Source organism: Paramisgurnus dabryanus, chromosome 22 (genome assembly GCF_030506205.2).
Source record: "Paramisgurnus dabryanus chromosome 22, PD_genome_1.1, whole genome shotgun sequence".
NCBI lineage: Eukaryota > Metazoa > Chordata > Actinopteri > Cypriniformes > Cobitidae > Paramisgurnus > Paramisgurnus dabryanus.
Genome location: NC_133358.1, coordinates 29,448,280 through 29,464,769, shown reverse-complemented (window position 1 = coordinate 29,464,769; position 16,490 = coordinate 29,448,280). Strand labels below are relative to the sequence as shown.

Below are 16,490 nucleotides of genomic sequence, written 5' to 3'. Positions count from 1 at the left end.
GATTAAAACTACAAAATAATAGCCTCATGCAAAGCATTCTGGGAACCAAAAATCCTTATCAACCATTTTCTGTTTTTCCTTTCCTTCAGATTTTGGTTCCCAGAATGCTTTGCATGAAGCTGTTATTTCAGCTTTATTCTGTAAAGATATAGACTTGTTAAAGTGCCCATCTTATGACTGCTTTTCCACAAGTTATATAGGAGTATGAGTTCCATCAAGCATGTTTCAAAAGTTGTTTGCTCGAAATAGCTTGTAGGAAAAGATTGTTACCCATCTCTAGTAGCCTCTGTTTCAGGGCAGTTCAGATTGTGCCGTTTTGAGCTAGTCTTACATATTTATGAGCTACTGCTCCTTTGATCACGCCCCACTACTAACGTCATGTGATCGTGCGCATGCTCAGTGGTCTCGTGAGCAGTACAGACCATACTGTGTTATTATTTTATATATTATTATTATTATTAACGGTTTATGTTGCCAACAGACAATTCATGCAGAAAAGTATAACTAATAAGTACACTACAGGAGAAGAAACTCATGACACACAATGATTCCTGAGTAAATTGTGATGTTACGTTAGCAGTCACAACAATAAACTCGTTTTCCCTGAACAATGCGAACATATTCCCATTATAAAACATTTTCAAACACATTATTTTCGCAAATTACATAAATTAAGACCCGGCGGGGGATGTATACTGCTTGTGGACCGCGTGCTAATTGCTAGAAGCTAGCGGGAGGTCCGGACCGTTAAGTTATAAGGCTCGGGGGTTAGCATCGTCAGAAAAGCCGGGGCTGTAAGGCCCGGTCTCGGTGTGTCAAACTCATCATGACACACAAAGATTCCAGCGTAAATTGTGATGTAGCAGTCTGAACAATACACTCGTTTTCCCTGGACAATACTAACATATTCCCGTTATAAACATTTTCAAACGCATTATTTTCGCAAATTACAGAAATTAAGACCTGGCGGGGGATGTATACTGCTTGTGGACCGCATGCTAATTGCTAGAAGCTAGCGGGAGGTCCGGACCGTGTATATATCTATGCGGACCGTAAAGTTATTAGAGGCTCACCTCGTCAGAAAAGCCGGGGCGTAACAGTTACGGTCTCGGTTAGTTTGGCAAAAAGCTTTTAGCTCTAGCATCATAAATGTAGTATTTTGTGACAGAAGATGACAACATGCAAAATATAACGTGACTTCTTACCTTTAACGATGAAACAACGCGATCGCGAATCGAATCCAGTCTGTTTCAGATGTGTGAATGATCCATGAAAGTCCAATAAAATACATCCATTTACCATTTTTGTCCACAAATGCTTATAATCCGTGAAATATAGATACATAGTCTGTTGTTTACATCAGATTTCGCATGAAGGTCTTATCGCCTACAATCTGAGGACTGTTTGCGTCGTAACACACTGTAATTATATAAGATACTCCGGGTTCCAATAACCACGCGTTGAAACTTTGTTTTTAAAAGTAGGTGGAAGTATAATCCATAATATCCAAATAGCGCTGTTATTTCCGTGAGACATGATAACAGCACAGAGGGTCTCATTCAAGTGACTGCTCTATGCTCTCTAGCTACCTGGCTGGTGGGTGGAGACCTGCGAGTGGGGTGGTGGGCGGGAAAATTCAAACTGAATGTGACGAAACTTTTTGTTACGTCACAACGGAGCTGAGTTTTAACTCGCGCAATCTGAGACTCAAGGCAGAGGACATTCAGAAACCTGTATCTCACTCAAAACAGCATGGATGGATTTTTTTCCAAGTTTGTATGCGTGTGGGAGCATCAGAGACACAAAATAACACCCCAAAACCCAGAAAAAGTGAGTTTTTCATAATACGGGCACTTTAATGTTCATGTAACTTCAAACATACTGTCCCATACGGAAAAAATGTATTTAAAAATATACAAAAAATTTATATATAAAAAATATATTTTTCACAAATATATTTTTTGGCCATTTTTTGTATATTTTGAAATATATTGTAAAGCATTTAAAATATATATTGGAAATATATTCACGTTGCATTGGAAGAAAAACATTGTTTTAAATTCGTAAGCATAACAGGTTTGAAAAGGTTAAAATTAAATAAATATTTCAACTTCAAAAATATACTTTATAAAATTAGCATATATTTAAAATATATTTTGGTCAAGAATACATTTCTTGCCATATCATTTGCAAAATTTGAAATATATTTGCTTGCCCTTGATATTTATTTTAAAATATATGTTGATTGTATAAAGTTTAAAACTAAATATATTTTCAAATTCAAAAATATATTTAATGAGGCTTTATTTCTACATAATGTATTTAGCATATATGTATTTTTTGCCAAATGAGATCAATAAAACTAATTTAAATCTACAGTAAGTTACTGACAAACAGCTTCCAGTAATACTGTAATTGCACCAGAATTTTTTTTACAGTATATAATTGTAGTGTGTGCCTCTCATTTAGCACAAAAATAATGTACTATTAATGTACTCGTTCGTATTTAATAATATTTTTAGTACATTCAAACATACTTTTATTTACCTGGGTTGTATTTTGTGTCAGTATGAATGCGATGTGTAAGAAAAAAAGCACATCAAGGTTGTTAATCACTTTAATCATATTGATTATTGATCGGGATGATTGGCAGTGGTCAGAGAGGTGGTGATTGCATATCTGTAATTCAAGTACATCAAATAAAACTTAATTCACAAGAGAGGAATGATCGATCAGACACTGAATACAAGAGCAGGCACAAAGAAAGAAATGCAGACAGATCTACCATTCCAGATCATTAAAGAGGGCAGTGTGGTTTAAAATGTACATCATAACATAAAAAATTCGACCATTTCAACTTTAAAGAAAATGAAATGAATGAACAGGTATAGGAATAAAACAAAATCTCTCATGATGTGACACGTCAGGCCTAGTGCGGATATGTGTTTTTGCTGGAAGAGCATGCTTTTAAAATATTTATTCTGCATTACTTTGTGACCCTTGGACCAAAGTGGCCTTAATGCCTTCTAAAATAAAACCAGCAGGCTTTTTTATTTATATTTATATATATGTGTGTGTGTCTGTGTGTGCGTGTGTGAACATAGTGGTCATAAAAATATGAACAACCTCTGATATGGGAAAAAGCGAAGAACGAAACTCTGTAGAAAATATAAATCATTTCAATAAATCAGTAATTATAAACAAAATAAAGTTTATAAAACTATAAATATGCACAACTCTGGAAATGTAAAATAAAGACCTATTTAGGCTATAAGGTTTCATTCTGGGGTGGGAATGAACCCAATGACCCAACAACACGAAGACATCTGGTTTCCGCTTTCAAAGGTTTCGAAAATATAAGCCGTGTCATATCGTCTTCCTCCTAAAGATCAAATTCTCATCTCTGTCCTGTGCGTTTCACATATCAATATCAGCAGACCTAAAAACTCAAAGTGTCCCTCTGCTATGACACCAGACCGCTGCCTGCTTCAACCTTCACAAACTCTCTCATATTCATCTTTTCACCTTTGTTCATCTTTCACAAACGCTTTTCATATATAGTAACAGTATGCTGACCACAAAGACGCGTATGTACTGTGAAAAAAGCAGCATTTTTATCATATCAACATATATTTTTATGCTACTTTAACTTAAAAAATTAAGTTCTGTCAACTATTCACAGGTCAAAACTTAAAATTAGTATGTTGAATTGACTTTCAAAACCAAGTTGTTTTAACTTCACACTGTATTTGTTTTTACAGTATGGGATAACAAAGTCAGGTGATTTATTCAAGTGTATGCGTATCTTTAACTTTCTGACCTTTCATATTTGTGACCTAATCTGTGAAAACCCACCTAAAGTCATTTTTACATATTAACCATCCTACATAAAGTAAAGAATATATATAACCTCGAGTAAGAGCAATAACTGAAATCATACTAATCTTTAACCTGGATTTCACAGACATGGTCACATTTCACTTTTATATCCACTAGCACCAATATCTCTGACGCAGACAGCAGACAACTCCGGGCCAGATCCGGTGCAGATCCGGCCCGGAGTCGTCTGCTGTCTGGGAGTTCTGCTTCTCTTTGATATTCACATCTGCAATGTTTGTTACATAGTAACTTATTCAGCAGACACCTTTATCCAAAAGCGACTTTAAAATAAAGAAGGATTCAACATTTTTTTCAACGCCAACAATATGCAAAACGTTACTGAAAACGTGTGTCACATATAATTTGCCCTTCACATATGCTACCGTGCCTTGCATAGGATCTTGTATCTCATTTAAGATTGTTTTAAACACCCTTATTTAAAGTTTCTACAAATAAATCAGCATGTGATGCTATCAATCGCTGCAGTGCTACAATGATGGATGTAAACAAATGTTTAGGAATACCCAAAGACAATACCCATACTCAAATCATGGCTCAGTGCTGTGTATTCGTTCGTCTTATGCTTACGCATCACATACTTTCCCAAATAACATTGGATTTATTCATTGCTTTAGTTCAGCTGTGATTTTGCAGGCCTGCATGTGTCAAAAACCTACCGCACGCAACCTCCTGCTTCAATGAGAAATCCATCAACACCCAAGAGATAACTGTGCTTGTCCAACCGTTTATCGCGTATTTAAAGATGTGAATCAGAGAGACGAGCAATGGCAACCAGGCAGGCAGAAGTCTGGTGCGGATCTTTCTCATATTTCACCTGAGATAATAGTACGCCGGTTTTCCGTACTGTATCCGTTCGTAAGGAAGATGCTGAGATTATTACGATTCTCCTCTTTGCCGTGCTACAAAATCCATTGAGAAGATCTCTGGATCATCATTCGTATTATTGCCAATGAGAGAAACTGAAGTGAAACCGAGACGTGATGAAACGCTATCGGCCCCCAAGCATGCTGGGAAAAGAAGCCGTATCCCACTTACAGAGGGGCACGGTTGTTACCATGGCTACAGAGGAAACTAAGACGAACATTAGCAGGGATTAAAAATGAGCCCCCTTCTGCATACACAACCCAATGGGGTAGGGTTTTGATGGTACAAATGAAACATGTAAGGCAAACAGGAACGTTACATGGGGCAGTATGTAGCAGAACAGATTTAGGTGGCATTTCGATTTCTTTTTTTTTAACTAATAAAAGCTCGCAGAATTTATTCACATTTTCTTCCTATTTCAAAACAAAATATAGCTCTTTTAAATATATTCTTTTTCTTAAATATCCATTGCATATCATGATTTTTTGTATTTTATTAACATATTTATTATTAATATTTTTTATTATTTTAGCCCTCCTCACTTCAACTAAGGGCTCGCAGAAAATACACTCATGCAAAGGTTTCATGCTGGTAAACAAAGTTACAAAAATGCATTTTTTTCTATCTCCATGTTGGTTTTTTATATTTTGACATCCATTTTCTCACAGTCTATGAGGAAATCTCTTTTGATGCGCATTTATTTTTTCGTTATTCAAGTTCTTTGCGCAAGGCGAAACGATCGCATTTGTCGCAATCCGACATCTGCGACATCACACCTGCGAACCATGGAGATGTTTTGCAACTACATATCAAAATATATAAATATGTTCTTTTTGTACATTTATTCTCCTTGATTGGTTTGGCGTGACCTCGTAGAACGCTCCCCCCTCCGATTGGTCAAGAAGGAACAACAGTGAGAGACATCAAGCCAATAGGAGACGAGACGATGACGGAGGGAAACTCTGAAGGCAGTTATAGTTTTAAGTCTTACGTAGACGATATTTTTTTTAGAAAGGGAGCGTTTAAGAACATCTTTGCGTACCCTCTTTCGAAAAACACGAAACAAAGTAAACAAACTTACGCTTGTTATTGGTCCAAGCACTTTTGCGTGTGCACAATCTATGGCAGCATTAGCTCGACTAAATTACAAAAGAAATCATACAATTACAAAAAAATAATTCTAGGAACAAGAGAGGCTTGATATGGAAATCGAAACTCCTCAATTTGAGGTTTTGGGGGGGTTTACCCCGGCAGTACAGCCAATCTCTCTTCATATTTAAAGGGACATACCCTACCTAAAATTCGCCAGAACGTTAAGATCCGACAGGGATAATCTGTGCCGTTTTACTTTCGTACATTATTTGGTCATAGGAAGTGGGCTTTGGTGTGTCGGGTCGCAGTGTGTTTTCGACGTCGCCTTCCCTAAACTCGCGGGAAAAACTGGAAGACTGTTTTGGGAATAGATTCGCTTCCCCCGTTTCAAATAGAAAAAAGCTAATCTAAGACTTGGACGTTTTTCTCAGACAGCGAATGGAAACTACCACACGGCAAAGCACGAACACGTTTTGCTGCTAAAATGCTGAGTGGGGACGATAAGAAAAAAGTTGTGCATGACTAAGCCATGTTTAGTCATTCTGTGCAAACGGTCAATGTCTTTAAAAAGGTTGTTGGAGATTCTCCCAGCCAAGAAATGCTACAGGGTCTTAGCAGAAATGCTACATAATTATTCTAACTTGGTCCTTCATTCTCACATATAGATGAATATACAGAAAGTCAGGGCCCAGGTCAGTGTGGCAGTCAAATCATCTGATGTTTTGATCCTAAACGGCAGATGAGAAACACTGGAATGTTTTCCTTTCGAGTCTTTTGTGTCGGTGCGGTGTTCAGAGTCAGAGTCTGTCTTTAGGAAGAGGAGCGATCCGGAATTTCGGTGAGGTTGCTTTGGTTACCGTGTGAAGATCCGGCCGTTCTCCTTATTTTTTCCAGTCACTCGCGTCCTCTTGCCACTCCGACATTCCTCACATGTCCAGTGTGGATGGTGCGGCCCGTCGGCAAAATTTTCAGGATTCAGCGACTAACTGTGTGTCTCCTTAAAAGATTTGCCAAACGCTAGAAACTTAACACTGCGGACAAAAACAGAAATATAACGCAGCTGTTAGACAAAAACACTACATTTGATATAGACTGAAATAGTCGATAAAAACTTAAAATTGAAAAATGTAAGAACACTGCACAAATGCAAAACTATGAAGAATTGAGACACGACATGATTACAGTTGATCTACACACAGTGAACGTAAATCTCAAGATGAACTGCATGCATTGAACATCAATGTGCAATGTATCTTCTCAGGGGGTGAAAAAGTCCAGTCCCGGACGCACACGCGGACATTTATTATTAGTTTTTAGTGTATGGTGCATAAATCTAAGGATGAAAGATTCAACTTGACTACATGTAAGATCAATAAATTTATAATACCTTAAAATCTAAAGAAGTTTTTTTTAAGCAGGAATGGAATAGTCCACCCCAGATACATTTAAGATCGATTTAAAATACACTATTACATCATCGCTGAGAAAGGAAACTTAGTGATTAAGACTGAGAACAGTAGAAAGCTGGGGAAGGTTTACCTGTGGATGGCTGGGAAAAGTTAAGCATGTGTAAGAATTTTGTTAACAGATGATGCAATTGTAAACCTAATCACTTGTTTGTACTGTAAGTTTGTACTATTGAGATCAAAAGTGATTTTCAAACACAAAGTGATAAAGCTGTTTTGTGACTGCAAGACAATGACATTTTGTCTAATCCACTATAGAAAAATCTGTTAAACTAACAAACAATATAGTTTATCATCATTGACTAATCTTTGTTAATGCCAATACAGTTGTTCATGTTAGTTCATTGTGCATGAACTAATGCTAACAGTTATAACCTTTGTTATATAAGTGAAAATAAAGTGAAAGTTTGATCTACATAAAAAATGGTAACACTTAAAAAAATCTACTTAAATTTTCTCACTTTAAGTGAAAACATTAAGGTAAAAAAAAACATCACAAATTTAATCTTTATTAACTTAAAAAATTCACTTAAATTGAAAAAACAAATTAGTTGAAACAATAAACTTTTTAGGTGTAAATGCTGATACATGAATTAAGATTAATGCTGATGAAGTATTGTACATTGTTAGTTGAACTGTAAAATGTAAAAGTTGGATCAACTTAAAAAATTACTTTAAGCCATTAATTTTAGTTAATAATTTAAATTGATAAAGATTAAATTTGTTAAAAACTTTAAGTGATGTTGAAAAAAAAAACAGTTTTAAGTGTTACCAATTTAAATATTTTTTTAATGTAGACCAAACTTTTATTTTATACAGTTTAAATGCTGATATTAACATGAATTAAGATTAATGCTGACAAAGTATTGTTCATTGTCAGTTAGCACTGTAAAACTTAAAAGTTAGATCAACTTAAAAAAATTAAATAAAGTTTTTTCAACTTAAATTTTCTCATTTAAGTTGACAAATATTGCATTTTTTTAAAAAGATTTTTTATGTAAAAGTTGGATCAACTAGTGTTACCAATTTAAATATTTTTTAATATAAGTATATCAAACTTTCACTTTACACAGTGTAAATGCTGATATTAACATGAATTAAGTTTAATGCTGACGAAGTATTGTTCATTATTATTTGAACTGTAAAACGTAAAAGTTGGATCAACTTAAAAACATAGTTTAAGTGGTATCACCTAAAATTTAATTTTTTTCAATTTAAATTTTCTTAATTTAAGTGAATAATTTAAGTTGATAAAGATAAAAATTTCACCTGAAGTAAAAAAACGTTTTTAAGTGTTACCGATTTTTTTTTTGTAGATCAAAATGTAATTTTATACAGTTTAAATGCTGAAATTAACATTAATTAAGATTAATTCTGACAAAGTATTGTTCAGTGTTGTAGTGTAAAAAATGACTTCAATTGATAACATCTACAAAAAAAAAATTTTTTTCAACTTAATTTTTCAATGAAATAGTTTTTCACTTAAACATATAAGGTGAAAAAACTTAATTTTTTAGGTGTTACCGGTTGAAGTAATTTTTTAAGTTGATCCAACTTTTACATTTTAAGGTTCTTTCAACTTCAATTTTCTCACTTTAAGTGAAAACAATTATGTGAAAAATCTTAAAGTAATATTTGTCAACTTAATTAAAAAACTTTTTTGAAGTAATTTTTTTTAAGTTGATCCAAATTTTACGTTTTACAGTGCATGAAGTAACAATGAACAATACTTGTCAGCATTTATTTTATTTCATGTACATATCAGCATTTAAAAAATATGTTTTTTCACCCTAAATGTTTAAGTGAAAAACAATTTTATTGAAAAATTTAAGTTGAAAAAAAAACTTACTTTTTGAGATGTTACCAACTGAAGTAATTTTTTAAGTTGATCCAACAATTCACTTTTTACAGTATGTTTATTAACTAACATTAACAAATACAACCTTATTGTAAAGTGTAATCTTTAAGTTAAAGCGTATTGATATCATAACGTGATTCTCAAATACATAAGTGGTGTTTGATCTTCCATAGAAAACAAAAATTTGAATTTATCATATGGTGTCATGTTCTCAGATTTAAACATTAACAGGTTCAAAAGTGTCTGAATGCATTCAAAAATGACAATATATACAGTTCATTATCTGAAAAACACAAACAACCACACACAACATTACACTCAAACACATATATATGCAGTATAACAAAACGCTCCTGGCTGTGAATAAATATCAATCTAACACACACAACAAATACTGTCAAGAACAACAAGTCTACGTAAAGAGAAAAGCATTAGAGATGAGTTTAATGGGCATTCACACATGTAGATATACAGACATGTACATATCAAGTGTACGAAGCTTCGCATTGACGGGTGAAGCTAGTTAAATCTAGCTAGCAGTGTATGGGTCTCTAAAACAACACTGTTGCCTAAATTATCCTCATAGAGGGGTCTTGCTTTTTTAATATAAACATGTGTTTTAGTGAGCTGACCGTGTACAGTACAACTATATGGAATACACTTCACAGAAAGAAACATCTAAACATCTGTATAGTACAAGCACAATATAAACATTAACATTGACTCACAAATGGAAGACAGAGATTATTATTGATCTTCTTGACTAACTAATCACTAGAGATCTATAACTAATGGAGACTCAAATATTCTAGGAAAAGAAGTCTCTGGTTTCACAGTGTGTTTGTGGAGGAGACCTGGCGTCCCACTACTTGCATGGTAAAATACATTAATGTCGCCGGATACATCGTGGGATCCAGGTTTGCATGATAGAGGTGCCATGTTTAAAACAAAATGGCTCCTTATTGATTGATTTGCTGTCTTAGCAGTGACCTGTTCTCCATTGGGAAACTAAATATCATTTAATGAAAACTAGTAACATACAGTTCCCTATAAACTACTGCTTTGCAATTATTGCAACATATTTTTCTTTTCGCTATTTCAGAGAAAGTATTTTCTCATGGCTCTTTTACTTCGTCTTTTTTGTTCGATTCTGGAAGCACTCGGTCACGTAGACCTTAATATATATATAGAGAGAGAGATATTTTTTGTCTATTTCTATTATCGAAAAAAAAAAACACAGTAACACATCAACGTATATATTATATACAAATGAAACTGTCGTGTAGTGTTTTTGAAAACAAAAACAAATTGTCTTTGAAAAAAATTCAAAATATAATAGAAAACAACATTACAATAACAATCGATAAGACACACAAAAATGCCCGGTTTGATTCTCTTCATTCTTCATTCCTGCACTGAACCTTCATTTAATTAAGATTAATCATACGTTTGTTTACACATATAACTATAAACAACACGTGCATGTAAGTTTTATTTGCAGCAATATGAGTCCCACGTTTTGCATATATATGTATGGAGATGGACATTTTGTGCTCAGTTTTCCTTTTTTCCAGAGCATTTAAAAGTCAAACACTTTGACATCACCAATGCATGTGCACAAAATGAATTTTGGAAATGATCTATTTCAGATTCTAGTGACTTTTTGCTTCTTGCATGACATGAATTTGGCAACAAATTAAATTATAATGAGATACTGTAAAAATCGAACATAAACAAACAAACAAACAAACATGACCAAGCCAATGCACAAACAAAAACAGAACAATGCTCATGTAAATGACAACTAATGTTGAATTAATAAAGTACTTTGGTCAAAAAATTGGTCAATAACAAATTACAGGTGCACTGTGTAGATTTTAGCGGCATCTAGCAGTGAGATTGAGAATTGTAACCAACGGTTCAGTCCACCACCCACCCCCGCCCCCCATAAAGCTACGGTATCCGCCACAGGTCAAACATTTCGTCGTCTGAAGAAATGCGCTCTGTAGAGCAGTTTAGGGCTACTGTAGGAACATGGCGGCGCAAAATGGCGACTTCCATTTAAGAGGACTGTAAGTAGTGTATGTAGATAAAAACGGCTCATTTAAAGGTAATAAAAACAATACAGTTCATTGTGTAAGGTCTTTATACACCACTGATAAAATAGTTATGTACACTATATTGCATTTCTGTCCTCCAAAAAGTTACACAGTGCACCTTTAAAATATTTGGAGAGCAATGATAATTCAATGATAATAGGTGTGAGATACATTTTTTTACCCTATGAAAGTTACTATGTGCAGAATAACGATTGCATATACACAATATTCTTGCATTAAAAACTCTGGTATGACACTTATTCACAGTAATATTCATCAGGGATAATTTGGTGTTTCAGGCGTAAGCACAAGATCGAAGGATTTAGCAAACAAACACTGCAAAAAATGATTTTCAAGAAAACAATTCTTAGTATTTTTGTCTTGTTTTTCGTAAAAATATCTAAACATTCTTAAATTAAGATGCTTTTTCTTGATGAGCAAAATGACCCAAGAAAATAAGTGTAGTATTTAGACCAAAAAATATAAAATTTAAGTGATTTTGTGCATAAAACAAGCAGAAAAATCTGCCAATGGGTTAAGCAAAAGTTTCTTGAATTTTTCTTGAATTTAGTGTTTAAGAAAAATTTTCAAGATTTTTACTAAATCACTTAAATTTTATATCTTGGTCTAAAAACAAAACTTATTTTCTTGGGTCATTTTGCTCATCAAGAAAAAAAGCATCTTAATTTAATAATTTTGTAGATATTTTTACAAAAATACAAATTTTGTTTTCTTGAACATTATTTTTGCAGTGAAATAAGGTTAAAAAAATCGAATGTGAACTTGATATTAATATACATCCCAGAACGAAAAATGAAATATTCAAATTATTTACTCCCGTTCATAAACACACACACTACTGTACTGAGCTTTGACCTGGTAAGCTACTTTAAGTTCATTTTAACATGACCCGATATCATTCGCAAACATGACTATTTAGTTTGCATGTGTTGACGTGTATCTACTGACAGTCTCGGTTGTTATTGCTACGAATGTCAGTATGAGTATGAGGCCGTCCTGCCCTTCTTATCTCCTTTCCTGAGTCGTTCTGTCTCTTTCTCTGCTACAAAATGGAGGGAATGGGCGATCGGCAGCGGCGGAGGGGTCCCGGGGCTTCATAAGGGTCAAAGGGCGTGCTGGTGATGGGGGTCAAACGCAGCGCTGACCCCGTCATTCCTGATATGTTGTTTAGGCTACGAGATTTCTCGTAGCCAGTAGCTGGCAGACGTTGAGTGGTTTATTGGGTTTATAGATGAATTAGGTTGTCGTTTAATCATATGTAATGTTTATGTTAGTGATAAACCAAAGACATTTTTAAATGTGCAATGGGTTCGTCATATGAGTTAACAGTTGAAAATGTAGCCAACGAAATGTGAATTATGCGAAATAAATGCAAACATGATTGCAAAACATTTATATATAATAAGAAGCGAATGGGAAATTAAAAGTGAAGAGACATATAAACAGACACACACAGAACAAAGACAGGACAGAACAGGAAAATGAGAGTTATGAAAATTGTTATACATTTGTATCTAAATATTGCACAACATAAAAACAAAAAGTCTCCACACAAACATGTTCCCACTGGTTAAAAAACACGGCTCCATGTTTGCTAAGAAGTTTAGTTGGTTCAGTTAACCAGTGGTACAGTAGTCGAGCAGGGCAGGTTGTTGTAAAGTAGACACAAATAAGAGACGCTGATTGACATCAGACCATATAGGAGACGGTTAAGAAAACCACAGCAGCCATTTTGAGACAACCTGATCCTGAAGTTTGACGAAATATTTTTAGATATTAAAGAATAACGCTGCTTTAAAACCTAGTGAGCCACCTTGCCGAATATAATTATAATCCACCATTGTGGACATTGTAGAAATGTATTTTATTGATTTATAATAGAAGCACACATCTATGACGTCTTAAGATGCTGTCTTGGTAGGCAGCTCACAAGGTTTAAGAACAGAGCTAATAAGGAAGTGGCCGACATGAAGTCATTATGGAGTTAAAGGTCAATGACGCCAATACATTACATTAACAGATAAGACTGATCAGAGAAAGACCTCTGGCTGGTTTCCTTGACAACCTCCTTAAACATCCTATTACACTTCACCTGACTGTGATGTCATAGAAGCCTTCATTTGCATATTATAATTATGGCATTGTGTTTTTTAGTGATGATAAAGAGTGTTGCATCAGGATTTGGGTGTTTGTAAATCAGGCTTGTAAGATCAGACAGTCAAGTGAAGTGAAGACACGAGCAGCGGCCTTCTGCCCACATATCAGATCTGTATCTCTCTTTCTCATTTACTTTAAATGTGTGTTTGTCTGGGAGAGAGAGAGAGAGAGATGTGAACGTGGGAAAAGTTTGCTGCATGTTGATCACAGAAAGAATCTGCAATAAAAACAAGCACGAAAAAAAGTTTGCCTTGAAAGTACTGTGGGACAATGACCTGCACACACACATTCAGACAAAGAAAGTGCTGAGTCAAGTCTGTTGTAATATGCACGCACGCACACACACACACACACACACACACACACACAGACAAAGAAAGTGCTAAGTCAAGTCTGTATAATATGCACACACGAATGCATGCACACACCTATAGTTTCTCTATAATTTTCCCACATATTTACAATCAAATATATATATACACATCCATAATAAAACACAATCACACACAAATACAGTACACATATAATAAAACTTTGGCCAAACAACAAAGCTGGTGGTGGCTTAAGACTTTTGCAAAATACTGTACATCTAAACCCAGACAGCAGAAGACTCTGCACCGGATCAGGGACAAAGTCAGCGGATCTGGAGCGGATCCGGCCCAGAGTCGTCTGATGTCTGGGAAGTCCAGTAAAGTGACTTTATACTAAACAACAATCAAAGCTGCATCTTTTCAACCACCACAGGACGGATGTTTGCATTAGAAACCTTTTAACTGTTATATTACGCACTATAAGTTACTCCACAATAGCTGCTGTCCTCTCAGCACTCACTTTCACTAAAGTATCGTCCAGTCTGTGTATACCACAGTGACCACACGTACATCACCTGTACCTTCATTTGCCGGTCAGTACACGCCTACAAACAAAAACAACTTTACTTTGATGATTCTTTTACCGCCCTGCCTGGTCAACAGCACAAGTGAGACAACCACACCCCCTTTTTATTACGTTTGTCTAGTAAGAGCTTTTAAACGGATTCCTCAAGAGGCAGAGCGCATTAGCAGGGGTGGAATAAGACAGGAAGAGTAAATACATTTAATGGAATTGATGGATGCTCGATAGAGGAACGGTGTGAGAGCAGAATTGGATAGACGAAAGGGAAGATTGTGTGACGGGGGTTAAAAACTGGGTGAACATATTTCTTAAAAATGTTGAAGACATTAGCATGAAATTACATGTCTAGTTTTATTATAAATTTGTTAGGTTTATGTGCATGGTTTACTAATGCAGAGCACCCCCCTTTTTGTAGGGTGTATCCCTTCGTGGCCCTCCCAAAGAAAATTTATGACATAAAACAATCTTAAACTTAAAATCTGAATTAAATAAAACATTAATTGATGCAATGTAGTGCTGTGTGTTGGTAGCTTTATTTTTCTGAGGTTTGATTACACAGCATTTATTATAAAGTATTTTATAAAATGTCATAAAACTGGGAACCACCCGCCCCAATCTCAAGGCAAGTCATGGTATAGTCACAATTTATATTCGATTTAATTATTCCTGTTCATGGACACAATTTTCTGCTTTTTTCATTGAGCATGAATTTCTATAAGTACTTTTTCGTGTCTGTAGCACGACTTTCTTTTTCGTGTCATTTTGTGTATTGTTTTCTTATTTATTTTCTATTTTTTTTACCATTGTTGCTTGGGGTTAGAACGACTTTCTGTTACATTTCAGACATCCTAACCCCAACTCTTACCCCAAAATAGTTTAAATCAAAAGAAGACATGTAGAAATCAGTACATAAAATTACATTCTAACCCAAACCCCAAATCTAACCTCAACCCCAAGCGACATTGATTTAAAAATAGAAAATAAAAAGGAAAAAACAATACATAAAAAGACATAAAAAGAAAGTCGTGCTAAACTATTTATAGAAATTTATGCTGAGTGATACGAAGAAAAAAAAAACACATTTGTGCTCAACAACACGTAAAAAGCGGAAAGTCGTGTCATGAACATGAATAAATAAATCAAATATTGCTTGACAATATTTTCGAAATGCCTTAAGGCAGTGGTTATCAAACTTTTTCCGCATGCGGCCCCCCTTGTGTACGGTGCATTCCTTCGCGGCCCCCCCAAAGAAAATTTATGACAAAAAAACTTTTTTAATTAAACAAAACATATTAAGTTATACAAAGTAGTGCTGTTGGTTAGTAGCCTTATTTTTTAGGTTTAATTACACAGAATTCATGATAAATGAATGTATTTTATAAAATGTCATAAAACTGGGGCCCCCCTGGCACCATCTCGCGGCCCCCCTGGGGGCCCCGGACCCCAGTTTGAGAACAACTGCCTTAAGGTAGCACTACTGTACACTGCAAAAAAAATTTTTCAAGAAAAAAATTCTTAGTATTTTTGTCTTGTTTTCAGTAAAAATATAATAAGAAAATAAGTCTAGTTTTTAGACCAAAAATATTAAATTTAAGTGATTTTGTGCATTAAACAAGCAAAAAATCTGCCAATGGGGTAAGCAAATTTTTCTTGAATTTTTCTAGAATTCAGTGTTTAAGAAAAATGTTCAAGATTTTTTGCTTACCCCATTGGCAGATTTTTTTGCTTGTTTTATGCACAAAATCACTTAAATTTGATATTTTTGGCCTAAAAACTAGACTTATTTTCTTGGGTCAGTTTGCTCATCAAGTTAAAGCATCTTAATTTAAGAATTCTTAGATATTTTTACTGAAAATAACAAAAAGTACTAAGAATTTTTTTCTTGAAAATAATTTTTTTGCAGTGTACTGCATTTATATTTGATTTAAAAAAAAACTTTTATCAAAAATAACTTTCTCCTTTAAAAATGACTTTTGTCTATGCAATAAGGAAATAGATCTTTTGACCAAAAATATCAAAGTAATAAAATACTTTCATGAATCAATCCATCAAAACCCGATGTCCCAACAACGCAAAACAAAGCAACTCAACCAAAGTTCAAACCTTGCACCTGTTTAGTCAATTAAATTTTTCCTAGTT

General features: G+C 34.5%; 1 protein-coding gene across 7 annotated transcripts in view; it reads right to left on the bottom strand.

Annotated features, from left to right (window-relative positions):
* Nucleotides 1-2,601: 2,601 nt before the first annotated feature.
* Nucleotides 2,602-16,490, bottom strand: part of kcnc3b (potassium voltage-gated channel, Shaw-related subfamily, member 3b) — a 72,560-nt gene continuing 58,671 nt past the window's right edge. For 4 of the 7 annotated variants that reach the window (XR_010529182.2, XM_065258740.2, XM_065258741.2 and 1 more), the window contains one exon: nt 2,602-6,887. Coding sequence is in view for 4 of the 7 variants with exons in the window: in XM_065258742.2 (XP_065114814.1) it covers nt 6,874-6,887 (14 nt within the window). In the remaining 3 variants the exon portion in view is untranslated. Of the gene's footprint in view, nt 6,888-9,597; nt 12,498-16,490 lie in introns of those variants that run through there. The other 3 variants (XM_065258736.2, XM_065258737.2, XM_065258739.2) reach the window with 1 other exon arrangement.